The sequence below is a fragment of the Charadrius vociferus genome, unplaced genomic scaffold, assembly GCF_000708025.1.
Source record: "Charadrius vociferus isolate BGI_N301 unplaced genomic scaffold, ASM70802v2 scaffold90, whole genome shotgun sequence".
In the NCBI taxonomy this organism is placed as follows: Eukaryota; Metazoa; Chordata; class Aves; order Charadriiformes; family Charadriidae; genus Charadrius; species Charadrius vociferus.
Window position 1 is genome coordinate 4679170 of NW_009647222.1, and position 17866 is coordinate 4697035.

A 17866-nucleotide genomic window follows, 5' to 3' on the forward strand; every position below is an offset into this window, starting at 1 on the left:
GATTGTGGGTTTTCACTGCAGAGTTGTTATGTTACTCTAGTTCTTGGAAGCTTTCCAGGTAGTTAACCGTTAAGGGATGCTTGGATTTCAACTATGAAATCTGAGGCTTACAGATTCTAACACCCACCTATTTTCCCAAACTGATCTCAAACAGCAAACAATGTATTAGTCATTTCTACTACAGACTAATACTTACAGAATTGAAAATTTTATTAATCTGCAGTGCTATTATCAAGGTATTACATTAGACACTGTGGCCAGGGCTTAAAATGTATGTAGTGAAATGTTATATAAATGGATGACGCATGGCAAGTACATCTCAGAAATTGCCACACTTCTATTTGAAGGTGTGTGGCTTTTGTGGTCTTTACCAAGTCTCAGTATGTTATAAATTCCCAAATATGTTATCTACAGAGTGAAAGACACCCTCCCACAAAGTTTTGGGAAAACTGAAAACAATAACACTTTCTTTTTCTGAAAATGTAGTGCTTGATTAGAAGAAGATGCTTATTAAAAGCCTCTTAATCTGTAATACAGTATGCGCTATTTTAGAAAGTATTTCATCCTGACATTTTGAAAGAATTTTTAATATTTTCACTTAATTACATAAACTTACAGTTTTACATTGGAAATACGTCATGAGAACATGCTAATAATATCTGCTCAAGCGAGAAAAAGCTTTAGTTTTACAGAAATATTTTCATTGGAATATAAATCTGGTTTTAGAATGGTCCCATTGAAAGAAAGGTTTACAATTTCAGGGCAGTAGTGCTTAATCTTTTGGAAAATAAATATCCGTAATAAATTAAAGCTGGAGTACAGTCAGTTGTATAGAAATGTCCAGGTGCTTTTTCAATACAGCAGCAACAAGGATACTAAAACTTGCATAACTGTATTAGAAGGGCTTAAAAGGGAGGAATAACCCCATGCACTGGTATAGGTTAGGAACTGACCTGCTGGAAAGCATATCTGAAGAGAGGGACCTGGGTGTCCTGGTGGATAACAAGATGACCATGAGCCAGCAACGTGCCCTTGTGGCCAAGAAGGCCAATGGTATCCTGGGGTGCATTAAAAACAGTGTGGCCAGCAGACTGAAGGAGGTCATCCTCTCCCTCTACTCTGCCCTGGTGAGGCTGCGTCTGGAGTACTGTGTCCAATTCTGGGCTCCCCACTACAAGAAGGACAAGGAACTACTGGAGAGAGTCCGGTGGAAGGCTATGAAGATCGTCAATGGAATGCAGCGTGTATGTTATGAAGAAAGTCTGAGACCTGGGTCTGTTTAGCCTGGAGAAGAGAACACTGAGGGGATCTCATCAATGCTTATAAATATCTAAAGGGTGGGTGTCAAGAGGATGGGGCAGACTCTTCAGTGATGCCCAGGAACAGGACAAGGGGCAATGGGCACAAACTGGAACACAGGAAATTCCATCTCAACATGAGGAAAAACTTCTTTGAGGGTGGCAGAGCACTGCAACAGGCTGCCCAGAGATTGTGGAGTCTCCTTCTCTGGAGACATTCAAAACCCACCTAGATGCGTTCCTGTCCAACCTGCTGTAGGTGACCCTGCTTTGGCAGGGGGGCTGGACTAGGTGATCGCCAGAGGTCCCTTCCAACCCCTACCATTCTGTGATTCTGTTAAAAGCAAAGTCTACAAAATTGACATGTTGCCTGAAAAAATAAACTCGTAGTAGACCAAAATAGTGGTGGCAGCAGCAACTAGAGTTTAGGTGTTGCATTTTCTGCCAAGAAAATTAGTACATTTTTGTATGCACCTGCCAAGCATGTGCACACACAAAGGATTATAAACACATTGCTCTTAGCAGCATATGTGATGTTATACAGGTCTGTCAGCACTTTGCTTTGAAACTTTCTGTCTCTTTACACCCTCTTTTGTTCAGACTCCCTGATGTTAAGTTACCATACTCATATGTTTTCCAGTGGAGCCATGCAGCCTGGTTTCCAAAGTTGTTGTTTAAAAAGCTTAATTGAAAAAAGGCTCGTAATTCTAGGGTATGATAGCACTGACAAAAAAGTGCTTGCATGTGCTATTTACTGTACAATGTGGCATTACAGATTTAGTGAAATAGAAGAGTTGGTATAGCCACAGACCACATCCTTGCTAACAGTTCTGTAGGGACTGCATTTATTTAAATTTTTTCCAAATTCAGACAACTTTTTGTTAGATAACTGTAAGTTACTGCATTAATTTCAATTCAAAATGAGACATTCTTACACTAGAAAGCAAGCACACAAGGTGAAAATTGTTGATGTGATTTTAATTTCTTTTTTCCCCAAGTTCAGGAATGAAACACCTCACAGAAGCAGAATAAAGCTGGCCTAGACTTGTCTTATGTTTGTCTCCAGTTGAACCTTATCTTTAAATGTCAGTGCAAAAATTTAGCATTAATGTAGAGAAGACGACTTTATTGCTCTGGTAATTTTTGCCGCCTTACCTTATCTGTAATCTTTCAAAATATTTTGTCATGAAGCATGTATGAAAAATGTGTAAAACTGTTTCTCGTATGAAGTATCTATGAACACTGAGTAAACTTGTGATATATAGGGACTGCATGTTTGCATAGTAGAGATTAGATTGTCAGACTGAATCTTTTCTAAGATGTAGAATAAATGTTAGGAGGCAGATACTTGGTGTAGCATTCCTCTGAAATGTGTTCTTCAGTGTTCACTTGTCAAAAGGAACAGTCTTTCTAAATTAAAGATAAGGAGGCCTGTTGAAAGTTGTGTCCTGGTTTATAATTTTGTTTGTATTCTTTCAGTGGAGTAGAACTCAGCCTTTGCTTTGATGGTCAGGTTGAGAATGAGCAAATGAGGCCTTAGCGTTTGGGAACACATAAATAAAGTCTACAAAGAAAGGGCATGAGAGAAGCTTTGAAGTGGCATCTAGTTTTAATTTTAGTGGGAGAAAAACAGATGTGTCTTTGGGAATTCTGGCCCAGCTCATTTTTTTTGAGAGGACAGGGAACTCAACCAAATCATACAATGGAGAGACCCCAAACCAACTGTCCCCACCCTTGTACTTTGATCTTTCTTGCCACTTCTGAGTGAACTGCTCTGTTCCAGAGGAAAGATGGTCAAACCCTTAATTTTTAATTGTGTGCATCCTCCTGTACAAATGGATTACAGCTCTCTTTTTTTTTTTCCATTTCAACTGCTATTATCTGAGTTTATTCCCTATCAGAAAAAATCCCGGTACTGTTAAAGATTATAGCAATTTCAAAATGGCAAAACTGGACAGAATTTTGAATTTCCTGATTTTTGCGGTGGTGTGTGCTAGAATGAAATATTGGTACGCAGCATTTTTGGGTCGGCAGTCCTGTAAGACACTAGATAGAATTAAAATAAACAATCCTGCTTGTGCAGGACTGCTGTTGGCAAGTGCTGCTCCTGGAATTAAGCATTCTGTTGCTACTTACAAATAGAACAATATATTTAAATTATGTATTTGAGGGCTTTTTTTAGTAGTCCTTGGATCGCATTTGGCCATTAAAAAGATTGCGTTGACTGTATGTTTAGTGAGTAGATTAAAACTACACAACAAAGGTTTTTTGAACGTGTCTAGAATTGGTGAACATAAGTAAAATAATCCTGTCTTCTAAAGAGATTAAGGGTCTCAAGGGATGGAAAGGAGAAAGAGAGTAGATAAGAAGGCAAATAACATGAGTCAAATTCAAGGTTGCTGTCAACTACTAACCTGAACAAGATAAATCCTTTTGCTCTGACGGCTTGTCCATGTGCCAAAGCTAAGCTGCCTGCTACATGATGCCGAAGCTAGCTGTGTTCAGAGGAAAGGGTTGGGAAGGAGAAGTTTAAAAATTCTGGAGGAAAGAAGTCAGGTTGGTGCTGTTAAGTTGGTATCAGTTGTCTTGCACTGAGGTACCTAAAAATGGAACTTGTCCCTGCGGGACCTATTTTGGTGTGGTTAGGTTTTTGTGTTGTGGGGTTTTTTTATTTATTTATTCTTGGATTGGTTTGGTTTTGATCCTTTTATAACAGATCAGTGTCCCAGGCCACTACCGGAATCAAGAACAGAATATTTATCTTGATACACGCAAGAACTGTATTTTATTTTGCATTGAAATGCTTATCTCTCATGTCATCTCAGTCAGCTGTGCCGATTTCTGGAGCTGAACACATCCCAGTAGCAAATCTTAATGAGGAATAGTTCATGCCACATACTGAATTCGGAGAGTATGCTCATGAATCCTAATAAAATACACAGGTAGTTTTTCCCTCTTTGGCTCTAGTGTTTAGCATGCCATTTAATACAAGCTAACTATGGATGCTAAAATATTAAGGGTCAGTTATAAGTGCAACAGTGTGTGCAGTTACTTTGTGTGCTCAAAACATGTTTGTATGAAAAATTGATTGGTTAGAGAAGGAAGAGGAGTGTTGTCTCCATACGCCTCTTGGAGGCTGTATCTCTGCATAAGGAAAAAGGTAAGACATTGGCTTCTGGCTGCCTGTGTCAAAGTGAATCACTTTTTACCTCATAATAAAAGTACAGACACATACATGTGCAGAGTTGAATCTCTGAATTACACACTGGAGTTTGTATAAAATTGAAATTAGGGTTCTCAGTAAAAAAAAAAAAATTTGCTTTATTTCCCCTGAGATTTATTGATGAGATAGGTATTTTTATAGTGTAATAAATGAAATACTAACCACGTGTGTGCACCCAGAAATCCATAGATAACTGAATAACTGTCTAAATTGCATGTTGATGATTGTGAATATCAAATGGTAGCTTGGTTTTAATGAAGCTGTCTGTAGTGTGCAAGATCAAGTTTAAAACAAATGACTTAACCTACTGTTATGTGGGAGGGTTATGACAATAATTATCAAGCTACGCTACACCTTAAGCAAGTATTTTGAGGAGTCTTGTCAAAATATCTACACCTTAAGTATTTTGAGGAGTCTTGTCAAAATATCAGCTAAATTAATGCCAAAAATGTGATAATTCGGATGAGTAATGAAAAAGTTTTCAAATGGAAGTATTTAAAAATCTATTCATCCAGTTAGACATATTGACAGTCACCACACTTTATAGTTGTACAGTCTGAATTTCCAATGTTCACTTATGAGATTTCACTTGCGACTAAGCTGGAGAGAGAAAAGATCGTTCTGCCTTTGCCTCACCTTTGCACAAGGAAGTGACAATAAAGGTCTCTCACATGCTAGAAAGTATTGTATGTCCCACAGGAGAGTGTTTCATGTCTATGATATTTTTTTGCCTTTTTAATGTAATGTCAGCTACACCTCTATACATCTCGACATGAGTGTGAGTGGTAAGGAAAACTATTTTGTCCAAAAACGTTTTGATGTTTTTGGAATACTGACTTGATATGTTACCCAAGCCTGAAACAAAATATTCTCGAATAGGTTTCTGTCAGTGCTTCCTCTCCTCTGCCTCTTCTTTTCACCCCCTTTCCTGCTTTCCCTCCTGGCTTTGTATGACCTCCCCTTGAGGATCTTGGAGCTTCTTCCTGTGCCGGCATGAGCCAGGTGCACTCATACAAAAAGGTGCGATGTGCATCCTCTGTAGCGGTCCTGAGTATGGATGGTACTTGAGTAGAAGTCCTGATCTGTGTATGTCTGGATGTCAGCTGGTAGCCAGCTGTCAAGGTTTAAGGTGAACAAGACGGCCACATTTTTGCAAAGCTTGCAGAGTGCCAGCTCATCTCCATGATTATTTTTTTTTTCAGTTCGGTGTGAGAGTTTCTGAAATGCCAGAGGGAACAAAAAGAAAGTTTTTGAAAGTGAAGAAAAAGGGGAATCACAAAAACCCTGGGTGCTTCCTCCAGAATGTTTTGAATTTTAATTCTCCTCAATCTTTCCATTTTCACTTGAAAGGCATTGTAGGACCATGGCATTCAGGAATGGCACAGACTACTCAGGTCATCTCTTTTCTGTCCCCTCATTGTAATGGATCCATTTCTACAACAGAAGCTTCTTTAGAAGCTAAACTTAGAATTCTGCTGAATTTAGTGTAAAGGTAAAGTACTGGCATTTGCTAGCTCATTAGTTAAGCTCCATAACATGTCTATCCACTTAGGTATTAGTAGGTTTTTAAAATCCTGGTAAAGAAAGTGCAAATTGGGCTATCTTCCTAATCTTGCGCTTTAGGTTTATGCAGATTTATCCAACTATACATTGACTGTGAAAGTAGTGTGAATATTTTATTAGACTTTTGTTTGGAGGTAACTTTTAATTAGTTATGCGCCATAATTGCAAAATGTTATAATCCAAAGGAATTTTCAAGAAACCTGAGGAATGTTAAGACCATCTTGTTAAGTCTAGATTGTTTTAAGAAGCAGGAAGGGTAGACAGTGTAACATTTGTGAGATGACCTGTGATTTGTAGTTTTGAAAGCTGAAAAGGTGAAATGAATAGGCAATAAAAGAAGTAGGCGTTAAGGATAAAGTGCCATTCAAAGCTTTTGTTGTTCTGCACCTCTTGCAACTAAAGCACTTCTTGTGACCAGGTTTGTTCTGTCCAAGAACATTTTTGAGGGTTGAACTTGAGATAAGAAAGGTATAGTATTATATAAGATACCTTACATGAAAAAGACTACCATCACGTTCTTTGCAAAAGTAAATACTATCGAATGTAATTATTTTTGTCATGATTTACAGTGCTGATTTCAGATACTAGGTTTTTTGTATTATATACTTTTTTGGTTATAAACATTATCTAAAGTGTTAAAAACAGAAGAGGTGAGCTTGTTTCGAAGCGTGTGGGTTGTACCCAAATAACACATCTGCATTATAAACTCATTGCCCTTTCTTAGTCTGATTTCTGCTTGTATGCTTTTTAATCGCTGAACCAGCTTTAAATTTCATCAGTGCACCTTTCCTGCTCTCTTTCCTACGTGTTGAAGCCAGGGAGTTCAGAGGGGGCGAGTGCAGTTCAGCCACCCTTGCCTCTCGTAGCTGCATAGTCTTGCTGCTGTGCCAGATGGCAGCTCCATGCTCTCGGGTATGCTCCTGGCATAACTGGGGCTGAGACACTGCCACTTGCATGGAAACTGGGGGTAGAAAAACCCTGCTCCGCAGCAGGGATGACATATAATCATCAGCCGATCGACATAGGTGGTTGGCAGTCAGGGCAATTCCTCTTCTCCCCTTCTCTTCCTTCCCGTCCAGGGCTGGAGGGCTCAAGTCAAACCATTTCCTTCTTGAGTGGCAGCAGTTGATAGTTGTTGAATTTTGGCAATTTCTTCCAAATTGTGGGAGCTTCTGTGATCTAGCAACACCTGCGGTTGAGGGGAATGAGATACTGCAAAGCGATCGTTTTGTGCTGATGAGGGTGAAGCCCTTAGCTGGCAGGCTCCTTGCCACTTGAAGAGACTCCCAAGATTGCTGCAGGGGAGTAGCACTTGGAATTAAAGTCACCAGCAAAAGAAAGTAGAACTGTGATTGCAATTCATCACTCTTGTTCCAATCACTGAATATTTATCTGTATTATCAGAAAATTTTAAACTGGTAACTTCATGTCCTAGGCTAGAAGACAATTGCTTTTACAGTAGTGGTGCTTTATCCCTACAGAGCAGTTATTTTTAACTTGTCCCTGTCTAGCTGAAATCCTATTTATGAATATATAAAGGCTTAGCTGAAGTGAATTATTGGTGATCATATATGAACTAGTAACACTCTTACTGCTCTAGTTTTTAAATTCAAAACAGTTACCAACCCAGTGCCAATGTTTCCATCTCTTTCCAGAGTATTAATGAAGATTCTTTAATACTTGTTATCATCCTTTTTATTAGTTTATATACATATATGTGTGTGTTTGTGTGTGTATACGCATACATTGTAATATGCTGTAATGAAATACTCATAACTGTTTTCACTGGGCTGCTGTACTCTATGTACTGGATTTATATACTTGAGTTGGAAAATAAAAATATTATTGCCTAATAATTTTTCTTATCTCTCTTCTGCAGTCATAATGAACGAAAGGTAACCTGCAAACATCCAGTAACAGGACAGCCATCGCAGGACAACTGTATTTTTGTTGTGAATGAACAGTAAGTGGCATCTTTTTCAGTCTATAAAATACATGTTTTAAAACTTATTAATATTGAAGTAAGATTCGGTGTTTGCAAATTGCAATATTTAATTTATTTTTTCCAAATCAAATTAGCATATAACAAGTTTTGCTTGTTTAAATTATTTGAAAGTAATATTAAATATTTAAGACTATTTTTAAGACAAAAAGCACAGCCCAAATTAGTTATATGATAGAAATGCATCGCGTTTATGCACTGTGTGAATTTCCACTTGTCACTTTAATTATTCTGTAGTGTTAGCAAACGACCTATCTATAAAATAATAATCCAATAAACTTCCAAAAAGGAATAAATTTTGTAATCACTTAGGGACAATCATGCGCCTTTATTCTATCATGTTTTGCCTGATAGTTTCTTCTCAATAGGTTATTTTCTTGGCCAGTTGGGACACTTTATGAATCACTGGATAACTTGGTTTTGCTATCTTTGCATTACTTTTGTAGAATACACAATAATATGATAAGGTATGCACGGAAGTCATACCTGACCTTACAATTTTATATGTGGCTGCGTATTGGGTGTCCTACTCACCACCATTGCTGCAACATGTTATTTGGCGGCTAGAGTCAAAACCGTCAGAACTGCAATATGTTAAATTTTGCAAGCGTGCATGTTCTCACTGAAGGGAGGCAAAGCCATACGGGGTCTTTGGAGAGCGTTTCTTCCCATTTCCATCTCATGCTCATACCCGTCGTCTTCCCTGCCACCACCACCTTAAGCTAATAGAGAAATCCTATTTTAAAATGTCTTAAAATTCATCTATAATGCATTTAAGTTTAAAACACAGTGCAGGTAACTTTACAATGGAGTGTGAATCGCTTTCAAATTGAAAAAGTAGGACACAGGCTGTATTAGGATACATCTAGGGGTGCTTTTTAATAGCAGTCTGCACACACAGCATGTTCTAGTGCTATTACATATTCTATTTTCAGGACTGCTGCAGCAATGACATCTGAAGAAAAGAAGGAGCGACCAATAAGCATGATATGTGAAGCAACTAACTATAATCTGACATCAGATTATGCTGCTCATCCAATGAGCCCTGTGGGCAGAGTAAGTCTTTATGTAGAAATTAAATTAAAATTAAAATCATGCAGTTACTCCACAAGGGACTAGATAGTGCTATATATTTGTATTCCATTGAAAAAGAGAAACAAAGAATGTGTCTTTTTCAGGACACTCGTCTCCTTTTATGTTTAATTTGGAAACTGAGGTGTCTGAAACAAATTATCACTAAAGCTGTAATTTTTATCGGGTATCTCAGATCTTATGATTTGCACATCCTTAAGTTGTTTACAGAATCTGACCTTTCCAAGTGGTGTGAATGAGCAAAATCTTGAGTGACTGATCAGACATGTGGGTAAGCATTGTTATGGAAATTGCTCAATCAAAAGCAATTGGCTATATTTCTCCAGGTAAATCAGAGAGAATTGTAATTGGGTATAAGAAGTAGTTACAAGAGAGATGGAAGGTGACCCTGTGGTAAAATAAAAGGGCAGATGATAACATTTGCTGTCATTGGACCAGAAGTAGAAGTCCTGTTTTCCTAGGAAAAAATCCTGGGAAAAGTCCTGGAGATTCATAGGCCACCTGAATGCGCATCCCACTTTCTCCATTCACCCAGCTTCTCAGAAGGTTAAGGTAAATGCCCAGATGTTTATTGAGGTGAGGGATTCAATTATATCTACTTTAAGTTTCTTGGATATGCCTGATGAGGCTATTGCATGATTTTTTTCCATCTTTGGACAGCTTTCATAAAAGCAAAGTGCAGTTGCTATATAATTCAGAATTTCCTTAAGTTTGCTAGGACACCAAGATAACAACTTTGATCAGTGATGACAGACAAGAGCCCTGTAATCTCTTCTACCCAGCAATTAACATTTAAACAAGGAAGAAAGCCCCATACTGTTGCTGGTCATTGAAAACTTTAACTCTGAGAACTGCTTTTCAGCAGATGAATCCAGCCTACAAGAGACAAATAAACTTTGGAATGTGTTTTAACTGAGAAAATTCCTTGATTTCAGAAACTTGGATTAAAATAATTTCTTTTCCATCTGGTAGTAAAACATAGTAAGATTTCTTTAAGTGCATTTTGGAATCTTTTTTTGTTTTAAATGTCTCATTAGACAGGCAGAATCTTTGACCTACATTAGGAAACCATTATTTAATGAGAAAGGTGTCCTAGTCTATCCGTGTTGCTGGGGGAAAAAAAGGAATCACAGATGAATTATAAACAGTAACAAAATCCATAATTGCAGTTTTCATATGTATGAGTCCATGCAGGAAAGCAAATTTAAAACAAAACAAACCAACAACGACAAAAAAGCAAACCCAAAACCAGCTAAGCCATAAAACAACCAAGCAAACAAAAAACCCAAGATAACTTATTGTTTAGAGTTGTAATAGTGACGTAGATTGCAATAGTTACACAGAAAATGAATTATGACAGAACTAACTAGGAAGCACTCTCAGGTTATATGTAGGAAAGAAATTGCCATTTAGGAGCATGTGTTTTACAAACACATTTTTCACACTCAGCTTTCAAAACAGAAGTTTAAAATGCCCTTTAGCATGTTTGTTTCATAGTGCTCTAGAAGGAAATTGAGATTGCTGTGGCTCAGTTAATGTAATTTCTTTACTTTCATTGATTAATGGCACTTTAGCTTCCTGTGGAAATGATTATACTTTGAAAAAATAGATTTTTCTTCTTTTTATTCCTTCTGTCTGTTATTTAAATGCACTTAAAATATTAATATGATTACTATGACTATGTACAATTACTGTACATCAGGTTTCCAATGTAAATTCGTCTGAATTACTGCAACACCATTTTAAACCTTTTGTTTTCAGGACATGAATGCTTGCAAAGTAGAACCACAGCTAATACTAGCCAGCGTTTCCTGGTGGTTATTTAAGGCTAATGAGTTGAATCAGTTTTAAAGATAATTATGTAGAAATCACCCACTGGTTGTACCTGGATACGACAACTGACTTTTTTTGGTTTTATTCATATCTCCCAACAGAAGACACTGAAATTCTTAGCTGTCTTATCAACCTATGAATATAACATGTAGAGGCTCTCTGTATTGCAGCACAATAAGAGAGGAGTAAAATATTGGTGAGGAAAGTAAATTACAGAGCAGAAGATAGCTTCATGTAGTTGCCACACCTATTTTTTAGGTGTTTCTGTTTTCAGAGATAACTCACGAACACACCTAATATTGAAAGGTAATGAGGAATGGAAGAAAAGTTTGTGGCACAACTAAAGTTTCAGATAGTTGAGGGGTATAGAAATACGTTCTCCCTTTTATTAATGTTAATTGATCCCGAATGGATATGGAACTTGGAGAAGTTTCTACTTTGTGGCAGAAAGACTCACTGGAGTCTAATGCTGCTGCTGTCTAGAGGCTAAAATGAGGTGAGACAAAAATCAGTCTCTCCCCGGTAAAAGTCTTATTTCTAATCGTCTTTTCCCACTATGTACCTGATGCTGGCCAAATAACACACTACACCTCTGCTAAGTGCTGCTTTTTCCCTATTATTAGCTTGAAGTGTATTTCTAAACTTGAAGCCAGTAGCACAGACCTCTGACTGTGAAAAAGATCTACATAGGCTTGAGATTGCTACAGAGGTATTTATTTCCATCCCTCTTTTTAAAATTAAGAAGTTGGGCTCGTGTTTTTCTTCTTTTCTTATTTTTTTTTTCCCCGCTGTTAGAATCACTACCAAGACAAATATGATTATATGTCCTGGAATGCATTCAGGGAATTAGCTTTTTAATGTGTAAAGTCAGTCATGTTACCAGTCACCCTCCACAGTTCATCTCCCCTGCTCTTCATTGCTGTCCTGATTATCAGCAGAATAAGGCTAACAATTTTCTCACAGTAAGTGGAATGCAGTGTTAGCCCAGGATAGCTGCTGCAGAGCTCCTCCTGTCTCCATTACAGCTAGGACTATCACATCGTTTATAAATATTCATCAGTTTGTTTGTAGATATTTCATACAGTGCTTAAGCCAGTCCAGCTTTAAATGGCTAGTTTAGCTATAGCCATACGTGCCTTCTCAGGATCCAGGTTAGCCAGAAATTTTGGAGTAGTAGTCATGAGATACGTTAGTAACCAGCATAGTAAAGAGGAGCAATGTGAAGGGCCGTATTGGTGCTCAGGGCTGGGCATCGGTACTGCGTTTTCATGGTTTATATTCAGATTAGTCCAGTAGTGCTCCTTGTGCCTCTTACATTTTAGTCTCATCTAAAATGAATCCAGTTTGCTGTACTATGCAAACCAAAGCACAGTAAGAGTGAATGATTGGGAGATTTGCTTCACGAGCAACCTCCTGGTCCAAGCTCAAATGCTGAGGCAGAAACCCACTCAGCTCATGGAAAACTGCAACATTGGAAGGCACCGAAATTGCCTACAAAATCCAGAAGGCAGCATCATGTTGGTTTGTGGTTTGGAAGATAATGTAAGCCTTGGAGACTGGAAACATATTTTTAAACAGAAGTTGAAACTAGCAAAGATTTAGATTTTCTGTCTTTGAGTTCACATGGAGAAAATTTCCTTATCAGCAAGGTTCTCAGCCTGTCTTTTTCAAACATAGATGTAATAAGTTTAGTGTTAATTCATTACTTTTGTACTAGTTCTTAAACTGGGGAAGAAGCCTTACATAAACTCCATGTCCTCTCCCAGCTAAGCAGAGAGAAGAGCAGCTTGCAGAGTGATGAATCGCGCAGCCCCAGCTACTGCCTGGTCTGTTGGCCAGAGATCAAAACCCTGCCGGTTTTTCTTTTCTTCAGGTTTGGGAAAGAATGAATGATAGTGGGTGAACTTCCTGGCTTCTTTCTCAGTACTGGAACTGTATATAGGGTCCATCCCGTAGGTTCTGGTTTTGGAGGCATCACAGTTGCTGGGACAATTCCTTAGAACGAGTCAGATGGTACCAGACGGTACTGTAGGGTTGCTAGCTCTGTTACCTTCTACACCTTCCAGCAAGTGAGTAGTAGTTGGACCCTTCATTTACTGTCCTCCGTTTCTCTTTGCCTTCTCCAGAATCTGGAGCTGTGCAATATGTCCTGTATTTTCAGTGCTGTGGGGTAAAAAGTATTTGAATCCTTCCGTTCTTTTTTTTTTGCCTTACTTCCTGTTTCCCCAGTTTGAGATATATTAGATATGTGCGTGAGAGAACATGGGATGGCCAGGGATCCCAGACATAACAAGTGGAGGAGGTGATCTAAAAAGTTTGAGATCTCAGAATTAGTTTATATATACACCTACGATATTTCCACATCCTAAAGCAGTCATTGTCCCGAGGCTCAGAATTTGTTGTGAAGAGTTATTCTCTTTATGCAGGGTGTGGAAAAATGATCACAAGTCACCTGAAGTGATCTCTGTATTAACTAAAATTAGAAACCGCTTGTGATGCTCTCTTTAATTAGTGGAAGTTTGTATTCACGGTTGGCAAGATGTATAATTAACCCATTAAAACTTTGTGAAGTTGGAGTTAATGTGGTTTGTTATCAGACCTGTCTAAAAGATATTGATGTATTTTATCTGAATTTGTTATTAGACTTGACATTAGTAGTACTTGTGGTTGGTTGTGTTATCAGAAGTATCCTTAATCTGTTTAGTCATTGTACAGGCATAGGAAGTCTGGAAAGTCTCTTGAGATGTTTTGAACCTTTAATACCTAGTATTAGAGCAGGTATGAGTGTTATAAATTACTTCTGATCAAAATCTTGGCACAGCTCTTGTGTGATGTGCCAATGTAATAGCCATACACGTTAACTGAGAAGGATGTAGAGTTAATTTTATAATGTGCTCTGGATTGTTATAGGTTCTCTGTATATTCCTTCTTTACAGCTGAATGTTGTAATTTTTTTGGCTTCTTATGAACCTTTGTCCATTTTGCACTGGTAGAATTTTTCAGATGAAAATGTGAAAGATCTTTTTCTCTTAATTGTAATTAGATTCTCAATTGCTTGCTCTGTCTTGCTTTCCAAAGTTGAGTCAAATTTCTGTATCTCCAAAGGAAATTAGAAGTGCTCTGCTTTTATATTCCCTCCTGATTCTTTCAGAAAAGAAATACAAAGTGACCTTATTTCCTTGTGTTGTAGGCTTAGGACAAACACACATAGCTTTTGTAATGTTACTCTTTTTTGGCTAAGCTATATTCTGTTCTCAGTTAATGGTATCGTTGACAAAAGCTGCACATCATTTTAAATTGCAGGTTTCAGTTTATGATTAACCTACTGTGGAATTCTCTCTGAAGCATGTACAAAACCTAACTCAGTTCTGTGATGCGTGTTGAGAGAATTTCCATAAAGAAACCCCATACCCTAATTTGGAACAAAACCCAAGGTTTGTTTAGCCTTCCTCCTTTAGGAACTTTGCATAACCTTATGATTAGTCTCAGTAGTAGAGATGGGGAAGCTGAGGCACAGGATTACATTGTCTCTGTTCAAATGGTGTATTTGGAGCAGATCCATGAACACAGCTTAAAAAATTGACTTGAACTTCACTTCTTTTGTGGAGTGGGATACTTTGCTGTGTCACATCACACGGTCTCTGAGGCACTAACTCTTAGAGAATGTAAAACACAAGTAAACATTCAGCTTTTTTAGTTGCAGAACAAGCTTTCTAAATGTCGGCTGAAAGGAATCAAGTGTGAATTGGCAAAGCAATGCATGTTCCTTTATGCCTTTTCCAGTTTCTTTTGGTTACTCAAGCAGAAGAACGATAAAATCTAAAATTGGTTATTTATCCTACTTCTCTTAATCATCTGTGATCATTGCATAGCTGTAAGCTTGTAAAAGGTATAAGCAACCGCAGCTAAAAGTGCTGGAGTTCCTGGGCAAAAGATTCAGAGTAGGCCTTAGTGCAAGTAGGTGACATAATGAATATTCAAACCAGCTAAGAGATCATAGAGTGAAGGTTCTTGAGAGTGAAGAAAGAATAAAAAAAAAATATTATATCTTAGGAAAGGGGGAGTCACATTTTGTTGAAATCTGAACAAGTTTTTATGGATTAGGCCAGTATTGGAAGCAGGAAAGAGTAGAATTTTATTGACCAGGTGATGTAATTTTTCACAATTATTAATAGTTCTGTTAGTTTTACTTCTCTTTGTGCAGCTTTTTAGCCTTTCTGTCTACCTTATAAGAAGGTCAGATATGTATTTGGTTGTTTTTTCCTGTTAAAAAAAAATCTTTAAGTATTTGTCTTGGGATTTTCTTTAAATTTTCTGCAGAGGAAAAAGAAATAAATGCTGAAGGCAGCAAAAACATCATAATAATCATTTATCTAAAAAGGAACACAGTTTGTATTCTGCAATCCCCTAGAGGAACACGTGTAAGAAAAAGATCTTAAAGAAAAGAAAATGTGTTATGATTTTTCAACAGATGTTGATGTCATGTTTTCTTTAACCTGTTCAATTCAATTTAGACATCACGATCTTCAAAGAAGGTTCATAATTTCGGAAAGAGATCAAACTCAATAAAGAGAAATCCTAATGCACCAGTTGTCAGACGTGGCTGGCTCTATAAACAGGTACTCTTCCCCTCTTCACCCCCTTCCTTTTTTTTTTTTTTGTGTTAAGTTGTGTAATGTACAAGAGACAACCATTTGCATAAAATACAATGATAGCAATACCAGAGTGAAGCTGTAAACTGTGAAGAACTGACACATGGTATTTTAATTAATAAGCTACTTATTGGTTAACATCCTGATACAAAGGAGTAAGGGCATCAGACAAGTGCAGAACATTTATGTAGTATATATACATATTTCTCTCTAAAACACCCAGAGGGCTTGAAAAATCTAGGCAGATGTTAGTAGTAAATAGCTGAATGAATTCCAGGCGTGCTGAGATGATGGGACAAGGATGTATGGCCCAGCATATTGGGTTTTTTTAAATTCTGAAGTTTCTTTTGTTAGGCTGTACCTCTTAATTTTTTTTTAAAAAGTAAGTAAATAATTTCAATAACAAATTGGCAATCAAGCATTTTTTTCCACATATGAAAAGAGAGAGTAATGCATGTTATCTTAACTTAAAGATAATAATCTTGAAAACCTAAAATGATCTCTGGTTTTCTTTTGAATGTAAACTAATCTGAAGTATGTGCTCTTTAGTATTTAGTGGCAGTGTACGTAGCCTGCTGTAGATTTGCTCTTCTGCAATACCAGACCTCTTGTACTTTCTTGCTCTGCAGAAATCAGAGTGGAGTAGTTTGATCAAAAAATTGAACAAAATTGATTAGGCCATATTAGGAATATATTTCATAAATCCACCAAGAAGCCTGTAAGAGCTTGTCATTTAAACTCAGATGAGGCAAATGTGTCTGTGTAATTTTGAATCTACTTTGTCATTTACTGTCCTGACACTGATAGGCTGGTAAGACCCGCATAGCTTTCTGGATGCTGTTGATGAGTCAGTTTTTAAAAATTACTGTCAGATTAAAAGATCTAGAGGCATCTGTTAGTGGATTTTTCCATCTTTAGATACTCTTGTGGCCTCTACTCTCATTCAATGTTGAGAGTGAAAAGTTGTCACAAAGGTGAGAGATTTTTTTGGTTTGTTTTGGGGCTATTAAACTTTTTAGCTTAAAAAAAAAGTCACTCTATTCCCGAAGTAATGTTTTTTGGATTTTTTTTAATTGAGACAAACAGTTAACTTGATTGAAATATGAAGTCCGAATTATAGCACAGGTGGTTGTGCACATAAGTATGTGTGTTGTGTAAGCTGTTACTGCCATGCATGTGAATTTAAAAATCTCCCCCTATAAGAAACACATAAGTTTGCTGATACTTTGCTGCCTGCTTCTGAATAAATTAGATTCATGATGACCTGGCTTTTCATTCTGAGGTCCTTTGTAGTGAGTTTTACATGTATGAAAAGATAAGGTTACGTACCTGAGCTAACTTACTGGAGTGCTCTAAAGATTCTTGCTGGTTTATGTCTCTTGTTTCATGCCAAACCATGGATATTCAGCATATAAAGCAATACAAAGATGTTGCTTTCCTAAACATTATACTCTTTGTTCACATTACCAATTCCATTTTAGTGTATGATTGTATTATTTTACTAATGAAGAAACATTAGCTATATTTTAAGATCACAGAACTATGCTGGTTGGAAAGGGAACCCTTGGTCACCTAGCCCACCCTCCCCTCCTCAAGCACGCTCAGCTGGAGCGAGTTGTCCAGGACTGTGTTCATTCGGGTTTTGGATATCTTCACAGATGGGAACTGCACCACAACCTCTTCAGGCAACCTGTGCCAGTGTTTGATTACTCTCACAGTAAAAAAGTTTACCTCTGCTCAGGTGGAATTTCATGTTTGTTATTTTGTGCCCATTGCCTCTTGTCCTGTCACTGGGCACCAGCGAGAAGAGTTTGGCTCTGTCTTCTTTACAGTCTTCCATCAGGTGTTGATATGTTGATAAGATGCCCCCTGAGGTGCCCTTTCTCCAGACTGAACAGTCCCGGCTCTCACAGGCTCTCTTCCTACGGAAGATGCTCCAATTCTTTTATCATCTTTGTGGCCCTTTGCTTGATTCACTCCAGTATGTCCATGTCTCTCTTGTACCGGTGAGCCCAGCAATGAATCCAGTGCTCCAGCTAGACCTCACTAATGCTGAGTAGAGAGGAAGGATGTCCTCCCTCCATCTGTGGGCAGCACTGCTAATGCAGGATGCTGTTGGCTGCCTTTGCCGTGAGGGTGCATTGCTGGCTCATGATCAGCTTGTTGTCCACCAGGACCCCCCAGGTCCTTCTCCACAGAGCTG

At 37.8% G+C, this 17866-nt stretch overlaps 1 protein-coding gene across 1 annotated transcript in view; it reads left to right on the top strand.

Moving 5' to 3' along the window:
- The window catches only part of PLEKHA5 (pleckstrin homology domain containing, family A member 5), a 172353-nt gene that overhangs the window by 92547 nt on the left and 61940 nt on the right, over positions 1-17866 (top strand). Inside the window, exons 2-4 of the mRNA XM_009879658.1 lie at positions 7964-8047; positions 9022-9142; positions 15526-15630. Of these exons, the coding sequence (XP_009877960.1) occupies positions 9035-9142; positions 15526-15630 (213 nt within the window). The 5' untranslated portion in view covers positions 7964-8047; positions 9022-9034. The remainder of the gene's footprint in view (positions 1-7963; positions 8048-9021; positions 9143-15525; positions 15631-17866) is intronic.